Raw genomic sequence first — 12,565 nt, forward strand, 5'->3', positions numbered from 1 at the left:
CCAATTCCTCTGTTAAATCCTGGTCACATGCCCCTCACATGAGGGGCATTTTAGTCTTTCCCATTCTCTCTAAAAAAATATTTTATTATAATATATAATAAATTAATTATTTTCTATTATACTTAAATATGTATATACCAGATTTTTTTAGTATTTTATTTTTTTATGTTCATATCAATATCAGAAACTCCTCAAATCTCACCCTCTCTATCTTCAAACCACCCAACACCGTCACCAACCATCACTGGGCACCACATGCCGACCACCACCATCTCCAAAATTGAAGCCCTATTGGGTCACTCAAAAAGAAAGTCATCGTTCAAAAAAAAAAAAATTAACTGATCACCTCATTTTTTTCCTCCTATTTTCACTCCACCTTTCTTTTACTCAGCATTATCTAAGTGGGGGCAACAGACTAAATTGTTTTGGGCTCCAACTTATCATTCACGATTGATTATTGGCAACAATATCAATTATTTGGGCTCTAAAAAAATCAACTCACCATCATCTCGAAAATATACAGCCGTCAAGAAAGTCTTATCAAGAATGGTATCTTATCAAGAAAGTCTTACACAAAATCTTACCCAACATCAACCAAAATCCGCCGCCTCTTTGCCGGAGCCGCAACTCAACACTGTGGAGATGGCGGTTCAGATCTGCAAGTCAACTATGTGGAGATGGCCTCTTCGCCGGAGCCGACAGTTTAGATAGAGAGAGAGAGAGGGAACGTTGTGATGTGGGGATGCTGGCGGTTCAGATCTGCAATGGTGTTAGTGGGGGTTTAGAGAGAGAGATATTCAGAACTCTTATGGTGGTTATGGGGGTTTAGAGAAAGACATGGTTCAAATCTTCAAGCTTGCGACGGTGGTGGTGATGTTTGTTGGCGGTGGCGGTGCTTGCTGCCGGTGGTAGTGAGGTTTGTGGTGATCTCACTGGTCTGATTAATGGAGAGAGAACAGAGAGAGAAGAATGTGTTTGTATGTATGTTAACTTATTGTAATAATAAAATAAAATATCTTTTTAGAGAGGATAGGAAAAGACTAAAATGCCCCTCATGTGAGGGGCATGTGACTAGGATATAACAGAAGAATTAGATGGCGTTAGGGGCGGGGAGTGAAATAGAGATGAGCTTTATAGATCAGGGAGTAAAATGACTATTTTTAAAGGTTTGGGGCAAAACCGTTAACTCGACCAAACCACAGGGAGCAAAACGGAAGTTTACTCAAAAACAAATTATGTAGGGTTAAAATTGAAAAAGGTAAAAACCTTTTGGTTAAAAGTAAAAAAATCAACTTTTTTTTTTGAAAAACTCTCAAAGCATAATGTAAAAGTGATTATGCAAAAAAAAAAAAAAAAAAAAAAAAAAAAAAAAAACCTTGCAAACTTATATATGGAATATGGAATAATTATCAAGATGTCTTTGTTACCCGTATATATCACATATATCACAGCCATCTTACCACCGCCACCACTCACAAAATTATTTTTAACGAAAATAAGAAAATTGTACTTTTCTTCTATTAACTTTGACAACTACCCTTTCAGTAGATAGACTTTAGAGGGGGATGTTAAATGTAGACACGATGAAAAAAATCCGTAAGTTGCACCCATTCATAAAATAAAAAAAGGTTAAGTTGTTGGAATTTTCGTGTAACCTTTTGAAAATAATTTTTATCAATTTGTCAAACAAACTGAACGCAGCGGAAAAACATGTACACGAGGTTCGGTTCTAAACCGATTCCACCAGTGATCTCGATACAATCAAAATAGGTTAAAATAAAATAAAGAATCGTGACATCCAAGAAAGACACCTTGGTTCAACGAACGATCTCGCTAGATGACCGTTGACCACGAAATTTGATTTGTTCGTTTGAAACGATTTCAAACGAAACCTAAATCTAAAAAAAAAATAAAGTTCAAAACCTTACCTTATGCGTAATCAAAGAAACAAATGATTTGTTTGTATGAAAACAAATTAGAACTTCATGAATTGAATTGTTGCTCCTCTTCTTGTTCTTTTCGGCAGCCAATCCCAAAAACCTTTTTTTATGAACAGCAATAGTACGAAGTATATATCTCCATATATGCTTCACTTAGGAGTCATATATATTAACTAATAAGATTCCTTTTGTAAGCATACAAGCCATCTCATCTCTAATTCAAGTTCCATATATAATATATCATTGAGGGTTATATGGAGAAAATTATGGAAAGTCCCTTTTATTATTAAAAGATATACATATATTTAAATCAAGGATTAAGAATTGTAATCTAATCACAACTCCTTCATAACTATCTCATAATTAAACAATATCTCTTCTCATTATTATTAATTATCTAATAACTAACAATATGGATAGACAAATTTAATTATCTGATATTAATTATAATTAACAAATTAATTATAATATTAATCCGGCTCTCAGTAATTATTCTAAATAATTACCCGTTTCCTTTTATTACGCTTATTCTTTCGTGATCCGGTGGTTAACGATTAAAACACCGTTATATGTTCGTTGCCCAAAGTGTAACTCTTTGGGTCGTACCTTGACGGTAACGTTGAATCTTAAACGACAATTGAACATTATATCCAACAATCTCCCACTTGGTCGATTGGCCGATTAAGTTTCAATGTAGACAATAGTGGGTGCCTAGCTGCATCATATTGCCCCCAGCAAGGTATGACATATTTATGTCAACTAATTCTTTGCACTAATCAAACCTTTGGTTATGCAAATACTATAGCCCTGGTTATCGACTCATTTATCCCTCTGTATTGAACACTTGTTGAACATGAGACATGGATCGAATTCATTCTCATATATTATTCAACCATTTCTAATTTCGTTCCTGATTTGTAAGTGGTTTATCAAACTATTACTAGTTCGAGCGTGGCCACGCGTTTAACACCAGTTCAAATCAACGAAAGGCGCCAGAGTGTTCCTCTTCTAAGTATAGAAGCGCAGATCCCTTTGGCTACAAACAACTCCCACTAAACTTCAGATCATTCCCAAAACTATCCTTATTACTGCCAGTTACGTACAGCGTTAGATAGAATCAAAGAGCAACCATTCATTTAAGTTAGTTCTAGTATGTACCGCAGGTCTAAGGATACAATGATCGTACCTATTCAAAACGTCTTATGACTAAGATCCATGAAGATCATTTTGAAACGAGTTACGCCCAATATGATTCAACTAATCATATCAGTGAATATGGTTCTCAACAATTTGAGTATCCATGATATGGATTAACCATCTAATTCACAATAGTCTTTTACCAGATTGGTTCTCACGAATCTGATAGACTACGGACATTTTAGAATACAATATTCATAGATACTTAACGTACTAATATTTGAACACAGATATAATAGTTTAAAAGACATTCAACCATTAAATTCAAATAAACATAAAATACTGTTTACAGTTCAAAATGCACCAAATTACTAAATTACAAAATCAGACCCACTGTCTAGCATATCTAAGACCTATACAATCAGCATGCTTCTCGTGTCTCACTTGAGGTATAGGCTTAGTAAACGGGTCCGCTAGATTCTGATCAGTATCAATTTTCTCTACTACGATGTCTCCTCTTTCCAAAACTTCCCGTATGTAGTGGAATTTTCTGAGAATATGCTTCGTGCTGTGATGCGACCTTGGTTCCTTTGCCTGAGCAATTGCACCTGTATTGTCGCAAAATATCTCGATAGGCTTCTGTATGCTTGGTATAACTCCGAGATCAGCAATGAACTTTTTCATCCAAACAACCTCCTTAGCAGCTTCTGAAGCCGCTATATATTCTGATTCAGTGGTCGACTGGGCCACCACGCTTTGCTTAGAACTCTTCCAAGTTACAGCACCACCATTTAAAGTAAAAACATAGCCTGTCTGAGATCGTGAATCATCACGATCCGTTTGGAAGCTTGCGTCAGTGTAACACTTTACTCTCATCTCTTCTTCCAAACCGCCAAATATCAGAAACATATCCTTAGTTCTTTTTAAGTACTTAAGGATATTTTTCACAGCAATCCAGTGACTTTTACCAGGATTCTGTTGATATCTGCTAGTCAAGCTCAGAGCAAACGATACGTCCGGTCTAGTACATAACATGGCATACATGATGGAACCGATAGCAGAGGCATATGGAACCTTTTTCATATCCTCTTTATCTTTGTCCAATTTGGGACATTGATGACTATTTAGTACGGTTCCACTTGCCATTGGCAAGAGACCCTTCTTGGAATCTTGCATTGAAAAACGTCGAATGACCTTATCAATATATGTACTTTGACTAAGTCCAAGTAGCCGCTTAGATCTATCTCTATAAATCTTTATTCCTAGAATATAAGCAGCTTCTCCAAGATCCTTCATTGAGAAACATTTACCAAGCCAGGATTTAACGTCCTGCAGCATCGGAATATTGTTTCCAATGAGAAGTATGTCATCTACATACAGGATTAGAAAAGTAATAGAACTCCCACTTGCCTTCTTGTAAACACACGGCTCATCTTCATTTTTGATACAACCAAATTGTTTGATTTTCTGATCAAAACGAAGATTCCAGGTTCGAGATGCTTGTTTCAATCCATAAATGGATTTATTCAACTTGCAAACTTTCTTAGGATTCTTAGGATCTACAAAACCTTCAGGCTTCTCCATATAGACATCTTCCGTAAGATGTCCATTTAGGAACGCGGTTTTGACATCCATTTGCCATATCTCGTAGTCATAATACGCGGCTATGGCAAGTAGAATCCTAATAGATTTAAATATGGCTACTGGCGAGAAGGTTTCCTCATAATCAACTCCTTGAGTCTGAGTAAAACCTTTAGCAACCAACCGAGCCTTATAGGTTTGCACATTTCCATCCATGTATGTTTTCAACTTGAAAACCCATTTACTTCCTACAGCCCGACATTCGGGAGGAAGTTCAACCAAATCCCAGACTTGGTTGTCATACATGGATTGCATCTCGACGCCCATGGCTTCGAGCCATTTTTCAGATTCATTACCTGAAATCGCAGCTTTGTAGGTTGAGGGCTCTTCTTGATCAATTATCAAGACGTACCTATCAGGTGAATACCAATTAGGTTCATGACGATCCCTCGTACTTCTGCGGATTCCTAGTGTTACATCAGATTCCTGAATCCTATCAGGTTCAGGTCCAACAACATTTTGTTGAGAGGCAGATTCGACTATTGGTTGATCAATTTGTGGTTCTCGAATTTCCTCAAGATCCACAAGATTATCTCCAATTCCTCGCGCCATAAGCTCATCCTCTAGGAATGTTCCTCGACGCTTAGTGAAAACTCTATTTTCAGCAGGATTATAGAAATAATAACCAACCGGATATGCATATCCAATGAAAACAACTTTTTCACCGCGAGGATCAAGTTTGTCCGAAGACTCACTGGTAACATAAGCGTTACATCCCCATATACGAAGGTAAGAGACTTTAGGTGGTTTACCATGCCACATCTCATATGGTGTCTTTTCTACCTTTTTAGTAGGAGCAATATTCACAAGACGTGTAGCAGTTTCAAGAGCATAACTCCAAAAGGAATGTGGTAAGTTTGTACGACACATCATTGATCGAACCATATCTAATAAGATTCGATTTCTCCTCTCAGACACACCATTAAGTTGTGGTGTTCCAGGTGGAGTTAGTTGGGATATAATCCCACACTTCTTGAGATGTTCATCAAACTCTTGATTAATGTATTCACCACCTCGATCAGATCGAAGTGCCTTAATCGTTTTCCCTAGTTGATTTTGTACTTCATTTTGGAATTCTTTGAACTTTTCAAAGGTTTCATGTTTAAACTTCATAAGATAAACATATCCGTATCTACTATAATCATCAGTAAATGTAACGAAGTATCTTTCCCCGTTCCTTGACATAGTCCTGAATGGACCACATACATCAGTATGTATGAGTCCTAACAGGTCTTTGGCCCTTTCACTAGTTCCGGTAAAAGGGGCCTTAGTCATCTTGCCACTTAGACAACATTCGCAGAAATCATAAGTCTCCTGGCCCGTGGATTCTAGAATCCCTGCGGTTTGGAGCTTCCTCATGCGATTGCTGTTAATATGGCCAAGACGACAATGCCAACGATATGTTTGATTAAAGCTAGTTTTAACACGTTTAGAGGAAAGAGAGCATAGTATATTATTTGATCTGTTGTTAGAAGTATCTATTTCATAGACACCATTGTGAGGCTTAGCCTCAAAATAGAACATACCATTTAAAAATGCAGAAATGCTACCATTAACAATATCAAAAGCATAATTAAAACCTTGTTCTCTTAAAGCAGAAACAGAAATAATATTCTTAGTCAAACTAGGAACATAAAAAACATTGTCTAAAGTAATAAACAATCCAGAAGGTAATTCAAGAATAAATTCTCCAACTGCCTTCACAGCAACATTCTGCCCGTTCCCAACGTGCAACTCTAAGTCACCCTGCTTCAGCTTCCTAATCCTTTTTAGTCCCTGCAAATCATTACAAATGTGAAAACCACATCCAGTGTCAAACACCCAAGATTTGCTCGAAAAGGAAAATAGATCAATATCATGTATACCTGAGGATTCTCCTATCTGCAGCTTCTTAAGCTTCAACTCAGCCAGGTACTTGGGACAATTCCTCTTCCAATGCCCGATCTCATCACAGTGAAAACACTTGGCATCTTTATGAGGCTTTGCCTTCGGAGTGGCAACCTTTTTGCCTTTGCCCTTGTCTTGCTTACTCGCCTTGCCTTTTCCCTTGGATGACTTCTTCTTGGTAATTCTTCCTTCCCTGATCGCCAGCACTGGATTGCCCTTAGTTGGGATGTTTGTCTCAGGAGTTTTTAGCATCTGATGCAACTCTGGGATCGTTCTTTCCCACCCATTCATGTTATAGTTCAAAACGAACTGATGATATGAATTGGGTAGCGAGTTAAGGATCACATCCGTGGCTAACTCATTACTAAGGGGTGCGTTCAGACGCTCCAGTTGATCAACGAAAGACTTCATTTTCAGTACATGAGAACTGACCGAAGTACCTTCCTGCATGCGACATGTAATGAGAGATCTCATCACCTCAAAACGCTCATGACGAGCTTGCTGCTGAAACATGTTTTTCAGCTGCTCACTCATCTCATATGCCCCAAGTTTTCCATATTCTTCTGAAGTTCTGGAATCATCATAGCAAGCATAAGACATGTCACATCTTGGGAAACATCAACATCTTTTTCCCATGTCCTACGGGCTGCACCCGTATTAGCAGCAGGTGCTTCGGGAATTGGTCCTTCAAGGACATAAGCCTTTTTCTCCGCCCTGAGAACAATTTTCAGGTTGCGGTACCAATCCATGAAGTTAGAATTATCAAGTTTAGCATTTTCAAGGATGGACTTAAGCGAGAATTTGGTGTTATCAGAATTGTTTGTAGACATCTGTAGAATTTAGAAGAAAAATTTATTAGTAATTTCCATGCATTAACCTAATTCAATTTTGACCCAAGATATACAAAATTTTAGGAATTAGGATGAGATCCCATCTCCCCATAACTCAGTGAATGGACTTAGCACTCTTCACTGGCATAGATTGAAGGGTAGGTGACGATCACCAATTGTGTCAACTACACAATTCTCGGTTTGGGGTCGCATGACGAGTGTTGTCAAGCATTGGTACGTTAACCCCAACTACGCGCACTTTCACAACCATAGAAGACGAATGCAGGGTAAACACTAACATTCGCTCTCGTGTCGCAAAAGTGATATTTGTCCTCAAATAAGAACCGTAGCCCGGCCCATGTAAGCATGGAAATCGCGGAACTACCCCTAACCAAAACCGTAGGCCTGGATGCAGGGTAAACACTAGCACCAGGGGTTCGGATAGATCAGTTCGGGTGTTCTTAATTTAGGGTGGCGTAGAATATCGATTTTAATTTGGGTTATATTTTAAAATTACCAGTTCGGGTCGTTTTAAAATACTTGTACGGCCTATGGCATGAACATAGGCTATACAATTCCTTTGTAAAAATCAATTTTACGTTTTAATTTGTGACGATTTGAAACACCTTTCAATCACTCGACCGATTAATTTTAAATACCCTATTTAATCTAAGTTGGTCGTGTCGCAAATTTATTTTAATTAATAACTTTTATTAATTACGGTTTTCAAATTAACTTTTAATTTTTGTAAAACCAATTTTGATTTTTGTATTTTAAAATAAACTGTTTATTTTAATTACCTATCCAATACTTAATAAACCTTTTATTAAAATTGCCGTTTTAATGATCGTGTATTAATTATTAATTTTATGTACGTAACAAACATCTCATGGCAAAACGCATAATAAAATAAATAAATATGCAATTCCGGGTTCAGAATATGTTCGGTTCGTTCGAGCCCAAGAACATGAACCGAGCTCATTAAGTGTAGCACAAACCCTTTTGTGCTCCCACTTAATCTTGGATCAAATCCAAAAAAAAAACTTTAATAAAAAAAAATTTAATTTGCTTTAAATACTTTAAACGAAAAGTTAGAACAACCTTTTAATTTTATTTTCAAAATAAAGTTTTTTTTTTTTACGATTTACACTTCTTAATTTAAGTTTGATGATATTAAAATCATTATTTTAATATTCTATATTTTCTTTAATTTAACGCCCGTAGCTCCAAAAACTAATTTAGTACGCTTGTTAAAAAAATTTTCTATACCCGGATTTGCATAGTACAATCATTAAGCTAAACGAAATAGGTTAAGGCCAAAAATTATTTCAAAGAGGACTTTGACAAGCGTTATTTTTTGGCCTTAATAAAACTTGCCTATAACTATTATACATGACAGATTCCTATGCCAAATCTACTCGATTTTAAGCATGCAATTCTATAACTATTTTATAGATCTATAAACACTATAATAAAATTAGCCTACTTTGATTTGTAAGGTGGCTCTGATACCACTGTTGGAATTTTCGTGTAACCTTTTGAAAATAATTTTTATCAATTTGTCAAACAAACTGAACGCAGCGGAAAAACATGTACACGAGGTTCGGTTCTAAACCGATTCCACCAGTGATCTCGTTACAATCAAAATAGGTTAAAATAAAATAAAGAATCGTGACATCCAAGAAAGACACATTGGTTCAACGAACGATCTCGCTAGATGACCGTTGACCACGAAATTTGATTTGTTCGTTTGAAACGATTTCAAACGAAACCTAAATCTAAAAAAAAATAAAGTTCAAAACCTTATCTTATGCGTAATCAAAGAAACAAATGATTTGTTTGTATGAAAACAAATTAGAACTTCATGAATTGAATTGTTGCTCCTCTTCTTGTTCTTTTCGGCAGCCAATCCCAAAAACTTTTTTTTATGAACAGCAATAGTACGAAGTATATATCTCCATATATGCTTCACTTAAGAGTCATATATATTAACTAATAAGATTCCTTTTGTAAGCATACAAGCCATCTCATCTCTAATTCAAGTTCCATATATAATATATCATTGAGGGTTATATGGAGAAAATTATGGAAAGTCCCTTTTATTATTAAAAGATATACATATATTTAAATCAAGGATTAAGAATTGTAATCTAATCACAACTCCTTCATAACTATCTCATAATTAAACAATATCTCTTCTCATTATTATTAATTATCTAATAACTAACAATATGGATAGACAAATTTAATTATCTGATATTAATTATAATTAACAAATTAATTATAATATTAATCCGGCTCTCAGTAATTATTCTAAATAATTACCCGTTTCCTTTTATTACGCTTATTCTTTCGTGATCCGGTGGTTAACGATTAAAACACCGTTATATGTTCGTTGCCCAAAGTGTAACTCTTTGGGTCGTACCTTGACGGTAACGTTGAATCTTAAACGACAATTGAACATTATATCCAACATAAGTAACTAGAGAAACTAAAAGAATTTCACCATCCTCCCTTTAGAATTTTATACTCAATCAAAAAACCTCTCAACTCAATCCCAAATACCAAACTAAAGAAACACCATCCATGGAATCACTCAATTCATGACCTCAAATTTCTTGTTTTCATATAGCCTTCAAGATCCAAACTGGGGTTCTCTCATTACGCTTCTCATTTACATAGAGCCTTCAAGATCAATTTTATTAACCACAATTCGTTCTCATGTATCTAATAGGTATATATAATCCCATAATTTGTAATTCTCTTTTCCCTTTGTCACATGTTTGCAGGGAAATAACTTGGAACACTTGAAGATTGAGCTTGATGATATAAAGTTAGCCACCCATAATTTTTCAGACACATATAAAACTGGCTCTAGCAATTGCTATACTTTTTACACAGTAGAACTCGACCATTTTGATAAAGAAAACCCTTCCTCCATAGAAGGGATAAGTAAAAGTAAACTATTTAAGAGACACGGCGCAGTTGTTATAAAGCGCTTCCTTCCTAAAGTTGAGGACCACGAAGAAGAATTATTTTTCACAGAACTTGAAGTGCTTGCTAGTGTTAAGCATCACAACATAGTCACTCTAATAGGATTTTGTGTTGAAGGTTTTGAGAGGATACTTGTCACCGAGAAATTTTCTAACGGATTCCTTAGTGATTATTTAGGTAATGTAAAAAAAATGCATAATTTGACTTGGAAAAAACGTTTGAAAATCTGCATTGACGGTGCGCACGCACTGAATTACCTTCATTATGAGATGGATGATAAAAAAATGATGATACACAATAATATATATCCTTTTAGATTTGGGTTGGATGAGAATTGCAGGGCAAAGATCAAAGACTTTGAGTTTGCCGTATTCCTGCCTCCAAATCAAAAAGACGAAACTCTGTATAAAAGAACATATTTTAAGCCCAAGTATCATGTGGATCCAGAATATGAAAAGACCGGTAAGCTAAAAAGGGAGTCGGATGTGTATAGCTTTGGAGTAGTTATGTTTGAAATTCTATGCGGAAGAGTATCTTGGGACCAAATTTACCTTAAGCAGAGTGAGAAAGGGCTAGTTCATGTTGCAAGACAAAAGTTCTCCAATGGGACAGCAGAGGATATAATAGATCCTATACTAAAGGAAGAAACCCTTAAACGGACTCATAGTCCAATTAGAGGAGCAAACAAGGATTCTTTGTACACATTTTTAAAAGTGGCAAACCAGTGTGTGGCGGAGAGTCAAGACCAACGCCCAACAATGAATGTTGTTCTCAACGAACTTGAGCAAGCATTGGTCTTTCAAGTAAGTCAGGTATGTTTGTGTCTGTGTATAATCATAGGGTGCATATATTATCTTAATGCATAAGAAATAAGTATTATGCATATTCAATGATACAAATTCTTTTGGCTAAATTATTACATAGAAAAGGTCCTGCAAATATCCAAATAAGACACAACTAAAGAGAAGAACCCTGTCATTTAAACACAAAACCTTTCAAAGATTAAAGCCAACCTATGATAATGCTATTGAAACTTAAACTAGACTTCTTACAAAGACATCAAAGTTGATCCACAACTAAAACTGTATGTCCATAATTTTTGGTAAATTGAGTAAATTTCTACTTTATAAGAACCCAATCTCGAGGGCTTCCATTTAAAGAATTGGTTAGCGAGGCTGCCCCTTGGTTGAGGCTTATGCAAGGGCGTACCCGCCCAAAGCCGAGGGTGGGCGGGCGCACCCCTTGAAAAAAACAAATTTTTGTGTTATTTTTCGCCGGAAATATCGACCGCACCCCTTGAAATTTTCACCCGCACCCCTTGAAAATTTTCAACCACCTCACTTAGAAAAAAAATATTATAAAATTATAAAAAAATCAAACACTAATTATTATTTTATATATAAGTATATAACAACATTTATATAATTATTATGTAACCACTTATTAACTTAATTACTTAACATAATCAAAGCCCAATCTACAATCTATTTTTATTAACCAAGCCCAAACCTAACAAAAAGAAATTTGAACTAAATAAAATAACCAAAACCCATCCATCCATTCCAACTCCAACTCCCGCCTCACAAAAAACTCCAAACGACTTGACGCCACTGTTCACTGCCGGACGGCTTTTTTTGCTGGAAAAACCAAAATTCCGGCGAGACCGACCCATATTACGCCAGAATTCCGATATAGAACTAGTATGGTTTCTTTATTGATTTTTTTTGTTTTATGTGATAATTAGGAGAAAATATAGACGTATAAAGGTTTGATCTTCTTATGTTTTATTTTATATTTTTTCGGTTGTTCTAGACTTCTAGTTAAATGATTTTGCTGTTTTATTTATAGTTTTGTTTGTTTAAATGATTAGTTACAAGTAATCAACATTTAATACTAGGGTCTGAATGTTTGAAAATAAAATTGAAAATTATGGACTATGGTTGATCATGATTGTTTATTTTTTTAAGTGTTTAGTGTTATTTTATGAACTTATAGGGCGATTTATATGTGATAGTAACAATGAGTAATAATGTAATGAACTTATGGAGTGTTTAGAGTCTCTAGATGAAGTTTTGGATAGATTTCAAAAAATGAAAACCTGTAGGGCACAATTTTAAATACGTTTGTAATGACGTT

General features: G+C 35.6%; 1 protein-coding gene across 5 annotated transcripts in view; it reads left to right on the forward strand.

Moving 5' to 3' along the window:
• LOC110889018 overlaps window positions 1–12,565 on the forward strand; it is a 92,884-nt gene that overhangs the window by 4,906 nt on the left and 75,413 nt on the right. For 3 of the 5 annotated variants that reach the window (XM_035980397.1, XM_035980400.1, XM_035980399.1), the window contains exon 3: window positions 10,225–11,241. The exons of 1 other annotated variant lie outside the window; for it this stretch is intronic. In XM_035980397.1, the coding sequence (XP_035836290.1) occupies window positions 10,225–11,241 (1,017 nt within the window). The remainder of the gene's footprint in view (window positions 1–10,224; window positions 11,242–12,565) is intronic. One more of the 5 variants, XM_035980398.1, reaches the window with a different exon arrangement.

Source organism: Helianthus annuus, chromosome 11 (genome assembly GCF_002127325.2).
Source record: "Helianthus annuus cultivar XRQ/B chromosome 11, HanXRQr2.0-SUNRISE, whole genome shotgun sequence".
Taxonomy (NCBI): Eukaryota; Viridiplantae; Streptophyta; class Magnoliopsida; order Asterales; family Asteraceae; genus Helianthus; species Helianthus annuus.